The sequence below is a fragment of the Betta splendens genome, chromosome 4 (genome assembly GCF_900634795.4).
Source record: "Betta splendens chromosome 4, fBetSpl5.4, whole genome shotgun sequence".
Lineage (NCBI taxonomy): Eukaryota > Metazoa > Chordata > Actinopteri > Anabantiformes > Osphronemidae > Betta > Betta splendens.
This window is the reverse complement of record NC_040884.2, coordinates 26,041,239-26,056,490: the sequence shown is the minus strand read 5'-3', so window position 1 is coordinate 26,056,490 and position 15,252 is coordinate 26,041,239. Positions and strand designations below refer to the sequence as shown.

Here is a 15,252-nt window from a genome sequence, read left to right as displayed (position 1 = left end):
TACTGCATGCACATTAACTAACAATTAGCATCATGGTAAAAATAGCAGGCACAGGGTAAAAGAAAAAGGCATGAGAGAAGTGGGAGGCAGAAGAAGACCTGGTCCATGGGAACGAGGGCAGCAGAGGATACAAATTAAAATTTAGTGTGGAGGGAGAGAAAATGTCAGCTAAGAGGGGACTGAATGTCACAGAGGGAGCTGCTGTATCATACATATCCTGCTCTCTTAATGCTGGCTGCTACTTTATGATTAATTACACAGTGGTCTCAAAATAGGTCGCCGCTCCCATCCACCGCTGTGGATCCTTCTCATTTAGTGTAAAAGGCAGAAGGAGGAGAGAATACGGCGGAGCATGGAAGAGATAAACACAGAAGTGCAACATGCGGATATGAAACTGAGGCTCACGAGGGTTGAGATTTTAGGGCTGAGGTTTTAGGTTGACATGTACTCACACAACAGATAAGCTATAGTCTTCTTCCCTGACACTGAGGAGATACTGCAACGTCTCCGAATTTCTTGAAATATGTTCTTGTGCGTGACATTTCACTGCTATATGGGGTCATCTGTAGTTTTTTCCCCCCTAAGCCTGTCAGGAGAAAGATTATCTTAGTGGCATATTTTGTGAGTTCTTTTCCAACACACGCAGACACGCAGGCTTTAGAAAGGACCGTAACAAAGGATTGCAATGGGGGGGGGGGTCGTTAAGTCTGAAGCTGAGTGGTTAGCAAGTTTAACTGAACAGAGGCCTGCAGAGAAGCTGGTGCTGACAGGAACACTGAACTCTGCATGAATAAACATGCAGCGTGCGCGCACGCACACACACACACACACACACACACACACACACACACACACACACACACACACACACACACACACACACACACACACACACACACGCGCGCCTCCGTTTACTGTACATACACCTGCTTATCACCCACCGCGTTGCCGTGCTTAGAGGCACTGAACCCTGTAATAGCTTCGCTGAGACAGAGATCATGCCTCGGCCTGTTCAAGTGTTCCCCCTCTATGAGCATGATAAGCCATCGCCGGGGCCCGGCAAGAGCTGGCCCGTTAAAATTTAATGCTACACTACATCCCTAAAAGGTACTGAGGCACACAGGACAGTTAGAGCCATATGGATGGCTGCGCTAAACTGCAAAGTAGGGGCAAAACACGGCCGCCGCCATCACTGTAATGGCCTTGATGAGTGTGTGCCATGAAATATTCATGCTGTCACTTGCACGATGGCTGTGCTGAACATGTGTTTTGTCCATTCAGTGATGATACAGTAGAAGAAACAGGTCCTCTTCCTCCCTAACGCAGGTCTTCGCTGCGAAGTCCAGCAGAGCCAGATGCGAGCGGCGGTAGATGATCCATCACCTCAGCAGAATATCTCTCCCACTTAATCAAAAGCGAGGGCGTCGGAAGAATCCATCCTTAGGCGCGTCTGACGTGAGCGCACAGTCGCTCACCGCCGATCGCCAGCGCGGTCCAAGCGCGTTCGCTCTCCATTCCACTCGCTGGAGGAAGCAGCCTGTTGTGCTTCACCAGCAGCGAGACACCGGAAAAAACGCTGGGAAACACCTGGAAGTGCTGGAAGCAGCAAACTCTTGCACAAAGTTCATTTTTTTCTGATGTGCCTTAGTAGAAAGGCAAACATAAAAATACAGTTGAAAAGAGTGTTGCGACATTCATTAACACTCACTTCTTCTAACTGGAAAGCTCTGCTAAATATTTCTCTATTTAGGAAGGTCACATGCTCCCTGCAATTAAGTTGCAGACACAGACAGAACCTCAATGAAATAAACCACAAAGTGCCAGACTAATTTTTTTTCCATGACAATAATGATGCCTATTAATCATTTCAGCGATGTAAAGGGAGGCTATTAACCAGCTGCAGCGACGCTTTGACCAGTTGTGCTGAATTATCTCCGTGACCCGCCTGACTCCAGCTTCGCCCTCTCTCCTCCCTGACAGACAGACACACTCCCACAGTCTCACAAGTACAGCAGGAACATGATCCATGTATCAACATGTTCCCACACAAGCCAGTCACTCACTGCAGAGCTCCCATTACTGCCACAGGATACAAATACACACTGAGGGAAATATGAAGCCTATTTTTGCTGAAATATTGATAACGATCCTCCAGCACGGAGACGCGGACCTCCACGCGCTTTGAGATGACTTCAAGTGATTGATTTACAGAGGGGAGCTACACGGGGGCAGAGGCACAGGTGAAGATGGACTGAGGTTGTGTTTACTCGGTGGTGGAGCTGCTCTGGTCTGTCCTGATGATATCAGCCAGTCCAGTGTGAGCACAGGCTGCCAGTCTGTGGTGTGGAGTATGATACTCCCCATTTAAGCAGCATCAGAGGTTAGAGGCACTACAGAGTGGGTCAACATGCCTCAATCCCTGAAACAAGGTTTACTTCAATCCCTTTGAACCAACAAAGCCAAATGCTTCCTTCAAGCCCAAAACATGTGCTCCTGCTTATTTTTGACATTAATATTGGTTAATGAATGATATATATTAAGTTACTCAAATACTGTGGAAAGATGACAGCAGTAAAGAGATGGAACATTTCTGAACCACATTACGGCCAACAGTAACTTTATGTGATGATACTGCTGCAAAGGTCGCTAAACTAAAACTATTTAAGCATTCAGCTTTTGTAAAGACTAACAATGGAATAAGCTATCGATCCATCCACCGCAGGGAGCTCCGCGCGCCAGGTCAGCTAGCGAGCGCTCCCAGGCCCAGACTCAGCTCAGCCCCTGCTGGGAGCGCGGCGGAGGCCGAACCTGCACCCTGCGCTCACATCTGAGGAGGACGCAGCGATGCGATTACTGTACTGAGTGCCAGCAAAGCAGCCTGCGACAAACTGGGATGGATGAGCGCCGCGGGGGAGGGGGGGCAGCTATTCCTGTCGGTCTGACCACATGCGGCGCCCGGTATCTGGCTTCATGCGTGTCCAGGGATGAAAGGAGATAAAACAGCGCTGTCTGTCTGTGTTACGCCTCCACTTATAATACAATAAAGTAATGAATTAAATATTACAACGACTGCAATCAACTCTGGATTACTCAGATACTCAGATGACTTGGTCTGTACTGCTAATATATGAAGTTGTTCCAGGTCATTATTTATTTACAGTGCTATTATTAATTTACAGTCCTATCATTTCGGTGTAAATCAATCCCACAGGTTGATGCGATCAAAGGAGGCAGCGCCTGAGACAACAGGAGAAGATTAACATCAATCTAATAATAAAGGAATATTGTATATACATACTGTGAATGAGTCTGGGAAGTCTGCACCATCAACAACACACACACACACACACACACACACACACACACACACACACACACACACACACACACACACACACACACACACACACACAGACCATGAAAGAGCATGACACTCGTCATTAGCCACAGTGCCAGCACACTGGGACTGCAGAAAGCGCCCCATGCGCTCTCAGCGAGCACCTCGCGGACCGAGCGTGACACCGAATCAGCCGGTGGAGGACCAGGCAGGAAAAACATGCCAGCAATTCCATTCAAGCCAATTCAGCGGTTCTGCTGGGAGAGGCTGACGAAGAAATTGAGGGTCTATTGTTACAAGAGCGGCACTTGTGGCGTCTCCATTCGTCCTAAATAAATTGCATTATCTGGGCTGTCAGAGTGGCAGGAAAATAATCCATCCTGGCTTATCATCACAAACACGTTCTATCCACTTTGGGGGGAGGTCTCTGCTGCTCTTCAATGTGTCTTTACTCCAATTTTCAGGGCTTTGTGGAACGAGAACATTGACTCAATAATATTCCCACTATTTCTATAAACTATCCCACAATATTTTAGATGCTCAATACTGAAAGGAATTATTCGTGTTGGGAAAGTAAAGGAGAGACGCAGGAACAGATGAGGGCTTAGAAGATCTTTCTGGTCAAAGGAGACGCTGAGCCTTGAGATTTGTGCTTCATAACCTTGAAATGCACGGCCCCATCAGCAGAGGTGGTGAAAAGGAAAGAGGTGAAACAGATAAAGGCTGCATGCAAACTGAGCAGGCTTGATACAAATGCTCAGTAAAGGACACAGAGTCTTTAGTACTGATTGTGTCCCCTTCATTCGCGTTTACATCAAACTACAAAAATACAAGTTCCTTCCAGAATGTGTGTAAAAATTAGTTATCATGTAGGGTTCTGTATGACGGATCCTTTTTACCCTCCCCTTCCATTGATCAAGTCCCAGGAGTCATTTGAGGACAACAGGGGATGATTAATAAACCAAAACCCTCCAAACCTTCCTTTTTTAATCTGAAGCTTTAAAATGAAATCTATATCTTGCAAAAAGATACAGTTCAGCAATTGGACGAGTGTTTAATGCTTTTGCAAACCATCATAATGCATTGAATAAAACAATCAAGATGCAATTGAAGCGCAGACTTTGTGCCTCACTGTAAAAACATTTACAGCTGTTTTAATCGGAGTCTCTCCATTAATAGGGGTTTTAAAAGGGAAATATAGAAATTGCTAGAGTCTGGAGCTCATGAGTTTCCTCCCTAACGCAGGTCTTTACTACTGATGGGACTTTCTGCGTTCAGTCTTTGCTTTGCATTTACTTCACAGTTCAATTTTTTTATTGCCAAAGAGTGGATTTGTGCTCACACTATTGCAGTTTGGAACTTTATTTGGGCAGCTCCAGTCAAACGGCAGCCAAATGTCAACTCAGTACCTGATATCAAGTCTGACGTGCTCCATTTGTTTTGAGGCAACGGGGGAATGGACCAAACCTGGTCAATTAGCTTCTCAGTCAATGGCTGTGATTTTGAAATGGTAAATGCCATGTGCTGCGAAACGTCTACGCTTGAATCCCATTTTCCTTCTTTAAATAAAATCCGATGCAGTGGTAAGAAACCCAGTGTATTGTAACTGTAATGCACTCACTGACCTTCCACACATGACCTGACATGTTGTGCATTATTACAAGTATGTCATCATGAAGCAGCTCTTAACGGCAAAGACACACACACACACACACACACACACACACACACACACACACACACACACACACACACACACACACACATACACACACACACACACACACACACACACACACATACACACACACACACACACACACACACACACACACACACACTGTGTAAATCTCATACTCCCTTGGCTGCATGTTCATATTCCGCTGTGGATACTATCAAGAAATTGTTCTGACAGCAGGGAAGTGCTATTAGCAGAAGGGAGCAGTGGGCAGGAGCTCTGCCTGCAGACCTGCTTAAAACTCAACAAAGACAAACTACTTTGTATGACCTCACTACATCCCTGGCAGCAGGAAGCTCTGCATGTTTGCAGCTTCGGGATGTGTGGTTTGGAGGAACGGTGGATCTTACAACAGCGCACACAACTCTGTTCTACACTCCGGTCCATTGAGAGCCCCCCCTCGCTCGTCACTCTCCCCCCCCGCCGGGGCAGATCTGTGGGTGTGTCTGACATGCCCTCCACCCCTGCGTGATGCGCTGTGACTGGGACTGGGAGCCAAACGCTGCTGCCACAGCTCTGCGAGGGAGCAGTCGGGGGGGGGTCTGCCGTGTAGCCAAAATCAACCTGCGTTAACCTGCGTAGACGGCAGCCAGACCCGTTTTCCCGGGCATGTGTCTGCATGTGTGATTCCCCGGATTGCTGACAGATGCGCGTGTCTGCCTGTAACGAGTCTAAATCTAAGACTAACATTTCCGGGGCGCTGCTACTCAAATTTCTCGGCTGAGCGAAGATCACACGAAGCCGCGCATTTCCGTTGCATCTCATCCTTTTTTGCTTGAAGGTAATAAACACAGAAGAAATCTGATCTGAAAACAAGCTTGCTGTGTAGTTTCCCCCCGTCTTTGTCCTCTAAGAGGACACACCTGCCTGACACCGATAAAAAGGTGAAATATTATTTCATCAGATTCTTGACATTTCATCTGATAGCGTCTAAATGCCCCTTTGTAAGCGTTGCCCTAATAACCCGGCCGGGTTCTTCGCCACAGCTGCACAATGACTCCTCACAGAGGACTCTATTCCGTCTGACAGCAGCCTGGCAGCCTCCCGTCTCCATCCATCCCTCCTATCGGCTTCCCAATTGGTGGCGCTGAGGTGATGTTGTGCGCCTCTTTATGAAACTCTACGCGCCCTCAGGGCCCCTAAGGTTATACTGCACCTGACAATGAAAACTCACGCGTACCCGTTCATTGGGGGAAGAAGTAATATGAAACAGAAAGAACTGCGCTTAGCAAAGCAGTAAACGGCTCAGTGTTTTAATGAGGTGACACACGGCTCAGGTCTCCTCTCATCGGGTTTGCAGAGGCTCATGCTGAAGCAGGTGATGAAGCCTTTACTTGCTGTAACTGCAGATAAACTGTTACTAGTCTCATTCATCACTGAATCGGTTTGACTGTCACCAAAAATCAGGTGTTTGACCAGAAGGCAAAGTTGTGGAAAGTTACAGTAAATGTGAGCAACAAACTCCAAATAAGGAAGATAAACAGAGAAAAGCAGCGCTTTATGAGGAGAAGAAACATAAGGCAGCGAACTAACAAAACAAATAGATGATTAAAAAACATATGTTGCGCCCAGGGAAACAGAAAAGATGAGCTGAGCATCCATTGTTACGCAGCGCTGGTCGATCTTCGGAGGCTGCGGAGAGACGTTCACAAGAACAACAAAACGTGTTTTTCCAATTCTGCCGTGGACCTCGAGAGGTTCAGTCAAGAGATTCAGTCATTCATCTGCCAAAATGGGAGAAAAAATAAAATACAGCTGCCTGTGATGAGGTTCCTAGAGGCTGAATAATCATCAGGTTCTGTTGTGGGAACAAGCATAAAGTATTTTTATGATGCTGTAAAGAAGCCTGTTTTAGTCAGCTTCTGTGGTTTTTCTTCCACGCTTACTGGAGAATATTAAACTTTGATGGTACATTAGCTTTACAAACATGTCTGCTTGTTTCATTGACTTTAACGTGTACAAATCATTTCACTTTCAGTGAATGCTATCGCGACTAAAATGCAGCTTTCATTTTTAGCCTGCCTGCTGTCACTGAATTCATTTAGTCACTGTATGTTTTGTAAAACCAACAACAGTTGCCGAAGATCAAATATTTGCATTTCATGCCTCTGCTCGCTCACTAATAACCTTTTCAGCACCTACTGTAACTGATAAGACACGTGTAGTTAACACGTCCTGAAGCCTAAAAGGTTTTGGGAGCATAAATCCATGGTACACATTGAATAACAGGACCCATAGTGTCACTGGTGATGAGCATCATGTCATACTGTCCTGAAGCCCCAATGTCGAAAATTTATATTATATATTATATTAAACAGTATATACGGTTGAAGAAATGTATGTAAGGACCTGTTAAGACGCCAGACCACTGCTGCCTGTAGCAACATTGCCACTGACATTGGTGTCAATAATATAAGATTCGGGCATTCTGGGGGTCACAAATCAAAGCCTGCTGTAGCTTTTGACCTTTGACCTCACCAATCAGATGAATCAATACACTCTGAAGTCCTTTGCCCACAAAGGCTCTGAGCTGATCTGCATCGGTCACACTTTCTTCTGTTACTACGCTTTTTGTCTATGAATAGTGTGACACTTGGTATTTGGTATTAAAGGCAACTGTGTGAATTTTAAAGTATGTTTACTATTACTATTGCATGAAGGGACTCCCTCCACCCTGTGTGTTGAACACCATATTGCCAATTGTCAACAGGCAACTGGGCGCCCTCCAATTTGCCTACAGGGCCTTAGAGACGTACAGAGGATGCTGTAGCTTGCCTGCCGCATCTCCTGCTTCAGCACCTGGACTCAGTACATCACCAAGCATAAAGTCTTTGAAATATTCTGATGATACTGCCATTGTTGCCCTCCTCAAGGATACTAACTCCTACTAAATCATGGACTATCACAACACTGTGGCACTTTTTACAGGGGAGCCCGTTTTGGACAAAGCCTAATCCTCTCAGTTATCACCACACTAAACCACAGACCCAGATGAATCATGTTTGTTTGTGATGTTGTCTATTGTTTTTCATTGGTATCATTGCCAGACTGTTATGACCATTACTGTTATTGTGTTGTTTCATCTGTACCATTGGCATATATTGTACACTAAGTGCGGTGTTTGTGAACCAGAATTTCCCCTTGAGGACAATAAAGTATAAAGTTAGTAAAGTAAGTAATTATGATCAGACAGTGATTTATAAAAAAAACAACTATTCCACAGTTTGGCTGCGTTGTTACTTCCCTGGTTAACCAGCGACAAAGAGCCCATGTACTGTAATGCAGCTTCAGCCCACACCATGATGGAAACCAGCTTCCCCCGAGGCTGTTCTTTAACAAATCACATTCATTTAATAAGCAGCAGCCAATAGCGCAGGATTGGATTCTGCTGGACCGTTTGATGTAAAGAAATGGTGGGATTGCACCATAAAAAGAAAGAATAAGGAAAACTTACAGACAAGAAGAAGATAGGAGGATGACAGATTAGACATTATATGGATTTAAACGCAGGCAGAGAGGAGAATCCTGTGGAGGCTGGGGATCATACAGGGGACAGATATTGTTAGCTGGCAATTGAGTGTCTTGTTTCATACCGCATTAGGGTTCAAGAGGCTATCGAAACATTATGCCAGGGAGAGTCATAACAATGGCCAGAGGAGTAATAAAAGGCATAAAGTCAGGGAGACAGGTACCAGGGGAGATGGAGAAAATGCTAGTAAGCGACGGGACTGACAAGAGGGAGAGAAGGGTAGAAAAAAAATAATGGGAGACGTGGAGACAAAGAGGCAGAAAAATCAATAAACTTCCAGATGCAGCGTAGAGAACGTGCCCCCTCGCTGCTCCAGACAGACTTTCCAAGGACTCCAAGAGGCAGCAGACAAACGGAGCATCTATCCACAGAGCTACACTGATGATACGCCACCCAAGCCTGTCCCTGTCTGTGTATCACACACACACACACACACACACACACACACACACACACACACACACACACACACACACACACACACACACACACACACACACACACACACACACACACACACACCTGGCTCTTCCCCTCCAAATTTAACACTCTAATTTGGTTGAGGGCTGCCCGCCGCGTTATTGATGCTGCCAGAGGTCTGAGCCATCTTGAGCTCAGGACAGGGCTCTATTCAACATGGCTGTAACTCAGACGCATCCTGCTCACCCAAGTATCAGAGCGGCAGCGCTGATTTAAAGGCCGGACGGACGGCCAACGCTACCGCAACCACCCACATGGCTGCGTCACTTCCAAGAGCCATCTCTCAATTTTCATACTCTGCTTGGATTTACTGGACCAGTTAGGTTTTTGTAACCAGCCTCCTGCCTTTCGAATTACACACCGTGGAAATGAAGATATCAGTAATTAGAGAGGAAATAAAATGAAAAGTGTTTGCTTTCTCGCAGCGCTCCCAGTGAAGGATTAAGACATATTTTCGTGTGTCTGTGTGTGTTTGCATGTGTTGCCGCGACATGTGGGGCGGATTATGGAGGTTTACTCCTGAGCGAGTTTGGCATTCTGGTGCCTCTTCACATATATTCCGTTTTTGACGGGTGTGTATGTCCAGCCATCTGTGTGGGTTTAGCTGGAGGCCAGAACAACAGGGAATTGGAAAAAACTGGATTTAGCGTCATATACTGATGTCTTATCAAACTGATATGTGGTTAAATAGAGCACGGGCTATTCTGATAACACACAATGAATGAAGCTTAGAATAAAGTACAGAAAGGACGTAACGAAGGACAGAAGTAGGATGAGGAGGAACATACGAAGACTCGTGAGATGTGCTTAGTCTTTGATCATTGATTACTGGGGTGTATATGCTGCTACAGAGAGCATCTCTATCCACCCCCATTCTTCTTCCCTGACCTGTCCATCCTTCTGCTCGTTCCCTCCTCTCTGTCTCCAGCTCTTTGCTGTAACGGGCAGACGACCATTACTGTAATTTCCTCCCCGAGAACTAGAAAAGGTCACATGAAGGCCATGTTTCTAATCACTCAACAGGAGCAAAATGACCTGCTCTGATCAAATGTATCGTTACTACATTAGAAATCCTCACTAATACGGTTTTTAACAGGTTCTGTTAACAGAGAAATCATCACATCTATCAGAAGAAAGAAAACGCCCATGAGCTGCAACTACATGAGGCAGCTTCATGGCTCTGTTCTACAGTAAGCACTCAGATAATATGAAAGTACCTAAAGGCACTACTGTACCTCTGGCAAACAACCCACGTTGAGCTGTAGCACATTTATTGGTTTTCTCCTGAAAAACAGTTTTATTAAAATCGTCTCCTGGAGTTAATACACAATAGAAGGCAAGTCCCTCACTTCACAATCCCCTGTAAATTACAGAACATCAGTTAATCAAATACAGCTCCAGATCAGCTCTTGGTACCAAAATGGTAGTGGAGATGTCTTGCGAATGACTAAACAGTAGAGAAGGTGGTGGATCGTCCCATATCAGATCTACAATGAGAGAGCAGTGGACAAGAACGAGTCACTCCAAAACCTCCGATTTAGACTAAAGCGTTTGTTAGTTCGTACTCATTTACTTTGCGGTTTTCACCAGGTCCATTAACTATCAGAAGAAATCAATGTTCACCTGCTGAGACCAACAGCACAGACACTGCTATTGCTGTGTGCACATCAAGTGCAGGGATTTAGAAGTTGAGTCAAACACAGAAAAAAACAGCAGGAGAACATGAAAAAGGTAGAAAATGAGAGCAGGTACGAGGCCTCAGTCAATTACGAGTCTCATCTTGTAGTTTGTGCCTTCATTGATTTGTTGGGGACTAGGCTCTTTGGCTCCCCCCAGTTCACCTAACTGCACTCCATCTGACCCACTAATTACTTCGCTGAGGCCTAGCTGGTCTCGCCTCGCTGCCTCGCTGTGTGGAGCCGTCTCTGTATCAACGCGGGGGGAAGAAAGAGGATGTGAAGGCAGGAAGACAGAACAAGGCTGGATTAAGAATGCATGGCGTACGTCAGAGTGAGAGCGGGCAGAGGTGTAGAACGAAACAACTGGAGACACACAGGAGAAAAATAGATGAGGATAAATCTATAAATATCTATTACACATGCGTTTTTTTAAAAGGCGCCAAGGAGCTGTGTCCGCGCCGTGCTATGCAGGAGTTTGTTTTATCAATGCAGCATCTGTGGAGGCGCAAACTGCACCTCCTGTCAAACAAAACCGCTTCCTACACCCGCAACAAATCTCCTGTTGATGCAAAAACTAACAAACAGCATTTTACACTAACCTCCTGAAACACCTGTAACCACGGTAACAGTATTAGGCTACAAGAACAGTAACATATAGTTATGTCAAACAAAGATTTCAACATAGTTCAAATGCACCATTTCTGACAACAGCAACAAAGACAGAGCGGACTCACCTGATGGGATGAGTCCCAGGGCCCAGTTGGGTTCCAGCAGGTCGAAAGGGTTGCTTGTGTCGTTGCTCTCCGCCGCCATTGTGGCTTTCGGTTCCTCTGATTTCGAGCTCACGGCTTTGAAAGGCGTCCAGCGGCTTCCCAGCACGAAGGATTCGGTCACGGCGGACCTGGACTCCATCTCTGTGGCCGTGGCGCTCCTCGAGGTCGGCGCCGAGGTGGCGAACTGGGCCGGACCCTCGGTGGGCGCCGCACTGGCCCCGTCCTCCTGCATGTGGGCTGAGCCTGTCGACCTCGCCTTGTCCTCTAAAGCCCATGAAATGGAGATAGACGGCTCCTCTGTGGATGGATTTTCCGTGGCCGGTGCCGTGGCGGTGGGATCTGTGCTCTGCGCATCTCTGCTTGTCAGGAGCTCGACTGTAGAAGCCGCAGTCACCAGCATCTCCATCACAGATTTGGTTGTGGCCGTCACCGCCTCCTCTCGGCTCGTGTCTACGTTGTGCTTCCTAAAAACAGGAGAGTCGCCTGAGCTTGAACTGCTCTCTCGCCTGCGAGGAAACGCAGAGGAGAGCTCCTCAGTAGGACGGCGGATGTAGAGGATCTCTCCCCGGGCCTCCTCCGCCGTGTCCGGCTCCCGGGAGCCTGGAGGTGGGGGTGTAGACTGCTGCACCAGCTGCCACCGGGACTGGTGGGTGGTGAGCTCCGCCACCGATACGGGCTCGCTCTGGCTGAATGCGGGCTCTGACTCGGGCTTAGCGCTACTGCTAACTTGAACTACAATTCCACCAGGATAGTTGCTGCCCTCACTGCTTCCCTCCACCTCCTTCTCCTCCCCTGACGCAGCTCTAGCAGCTGATGGAGCATTGCCGTCCTCCCGGTCCTGGTCCTTTCCCTCGCCTGAATAGTTTTCTAGGTTGTCCTGTCGGAAGGAAGTGGGCAGGGTCATCACCTCCAGGGGCCCTGCTTTGGCTTCCATGGGCTCCCAGGTGGGACGATTACCCACAGGGGAACCTACTCTGGAGCCATGCATGGTCTTAAAGGCCCAACGAAACTGGCTGCTGAGGGCGGGAGCAGGTGCAGAGGCAGAGATGTGTTCACTGGGGGATCTCTCATCGGGACCTGGTGCAGTGGATTCTACGGAAAGCAAAGACAGAGCAGACGAATTATAATAAATATTGAGGGAGTGAATAACATTTTTATGGATGCAAAAAATTACTAATGAGCCCAGCTTACACAAGCCCAATGTCACTCTAGAAAACTATTTATTATGCAAACATAAACATTTATTTTCAGGACGGATTAGAATGCGACACATACTGTACTACTGGGTGTTGGGACACTTGTTTTCTTTGGGAGATTAATTATTCAAATAAAACAATCACAACATGTTTTGTAACAGTAAAAGGCTGTTTAAGAAAATGTTTTCAGGGTCGGACATTTGTTGTGATTTTAACAATATAAGGAAATTAAAGAATGGCAGATTTGATTGTAATTTGCATCTCAAGCTGATCAATGTCACCATTTGTTTAATGATTAATGCAGATGGAGGAAGTCCCCTCTAGAGGCCCATAAACACACAAACGTACACAAACACACGCACACACATTGATGGAAAGATGCATTGAAAGTAATTTCACACTTCTCTTCCCTGTCCGTGTTTTCGTTTTTTCCCTGTGGATTTTTCTCACCCTCCTGCTGGAGTACACTTCTCTGTGTGGGAAGAAGCCATGTGGAAAAACGCAGGAGCACTTTCACCACTGTAGCAAATGACTTGGTCCACGGAAATCTCCATCTAGACCTGTTTATTTAGATGAAGCGCTCCACTGTACCTTATCGGCTCGCGGCTCTAAACCGAGTCCGTCTACTACGCCATCAATAATTCAGCTGGTGTGACTCATTGCTGGGTGTTTGTTTTTAGGACGTCGGCACAGATGTGTTACCTGGGGGCTAGTGTTGCAATTCCTCCACCATCACTCACTCTGCTTTTGACTGTCCTCAAATCCAAAACGTACTGTACAGCAATGCAGGAAAAGGGGAGAGGTGCACAACGCGGCACAACAAATTACCAAGAGGGAGAGAACATTCACAAATATGTCCGTGCATAAAATATTAAAATGAATGTAAATTATTCAGAGGTCTGCTGTTGCCTTATGCCTAAGTGAGGTTTATGAGCCTGAGGTTCATTTCCATACGAGCCATGTAGACCAGCATAATTGTTCTATTAATAATCTAAATACCTAATTACATACCTTTACTACACTCACTCATAAAAGTGAGGATAATTAAAGACATTAATCTGGTTTGATCATTTATGTAATGACCCACGTAATAAATAAAATGAGACAATTAGACACAGGTATTCGGAGCACAGTTAAGGTTCAGCTCTCTCAGTGTAGGTGAATAAAAACCCACAAGTCACAACGGAAACGGAGCAAAACAAACATATAATAAAGAGCATTCAGGCGGTAATTGGGTGCTTCCAGTGAGAGTGGTTGTGCCGAGTTGACTCCACTTTACGGGAGTATAGGCTCTGAGAGAATCCGTCGGGTCAGGCAGACATGATATTAAATTGAGAGAGTGGAAGAGGCAGAGACGGCGCCGGCATCACCTAAGCCCATCGGCAGATATGGCATCTAATAAAACAAGGCTGAGGGGAAGCTATCGCACGGCCATGTGAATCACGACAGGAGCATCAACGCTAAGTGTCAGAGTACGGTGCTCAGCCCCATGTCTTCCACCCTAAATGAGGCTGAAGCATGTGGTGGGAAGGATGCAGTGTGTCTTTGACAGACAGCCAATCTTTTGCAGGGAGCTTATTGAAACACTAGTGAAGTACATGCTTTTGCTGGAGGCTCACTCTGCTAGGAGCTTAGCAACCGATCACCTAATTCACTAAAACTCTACCAATGTTTTGATTTGCAGGGGAAATAATTAAAGTTGCTGCTCTATAGTTGGAGGCATTTAAAAAACAATAATCGTTGCACTTTAAATCAATATTCAAATTCAGATTTCTCACGGATGTACAGTCTGCAACCCTCGATCGGAAAGGCACCATGGCACCATCAATTACTGAAGGGTGCTGAGATCCAAGGCGTAGCCTGCAGTGCACAATAACACAGTTAATCTGGCTCACTGATGCTAGTTTAGGAGAAGGCACCGGTTGGGCCGCTTTCCATCACAGCGGCATTAAAGCCAGCAGCGCCTCCGCCACCTTCCTTGTACTCATCCCGCTTCGTGTGTTGCTCATCCTTGCTGGAGTGATCATTACAGCCTACCTCCACAAGGCCACAGCCTAATTGGTGGAGACAGAGATGGAGGTGAGAGTCAAAGGCAGTGCAACCCAACCTCCACTTTAATTGGATATGGCTGTGAATAATGCATGCCGACTACAGCTTTGATTTTCATTAATACCTTGGGGGGTGGCATTGCGTTTCAGGTAGCACAGCAGCAAGTATTTATATTAATAAAAGCAGCAATTTCTAGGTGAAAAGAGCCGGCCCCCTTATTGAATGGCTCCAGCAGTCTGAGGGAACGTGTTAGTCTTAGTATACAACGCTTTAAGCTGACGCCAAGCACTTGCTACAGTATTTGTGTTGACCATTCAAATTAAAGCTGCCTTCTTCCACCCAAGGCTGCGACAGACTTTCTTTGCAGCCTCCATCGTGTAAAGCACTCGTTTGAGCTTTAATTTGCTCTTACTTCAGGAAGCCTCAAGTCATGAGCCGTTTCGCTAACCTTTAGTCTAATGTCACCGCGCA

The 15,252-nt window shown here is 46.3% G+C and overlaps 1 protein-coding gene across 4 annotated transcripts in view; it reads right to left on the bottom strand.

Moving 5' to 3' along the window:
* The window catches only part of ncanb (neurocan b), a 120,991-nt gene that overhangs the window by 40,974 nt on the left and 64,765 nt on the right, over positions 1–15,252 (bottom strand). For all 4 annotated transcript variants that reach the window (XM_041070278.2, XM_029148162.3, XM_029148163.3 and 1 more), the window contains one exon: positions 11,498–12,628. In XM_041070278.2, coding sequence (XP_040926212.1) covers positions 11,498–12,628 — 1,131 coding nt within the window. The remainder of the gene's footprint in view (positions 1–11,497; positions 12,629–15,252) is intronic.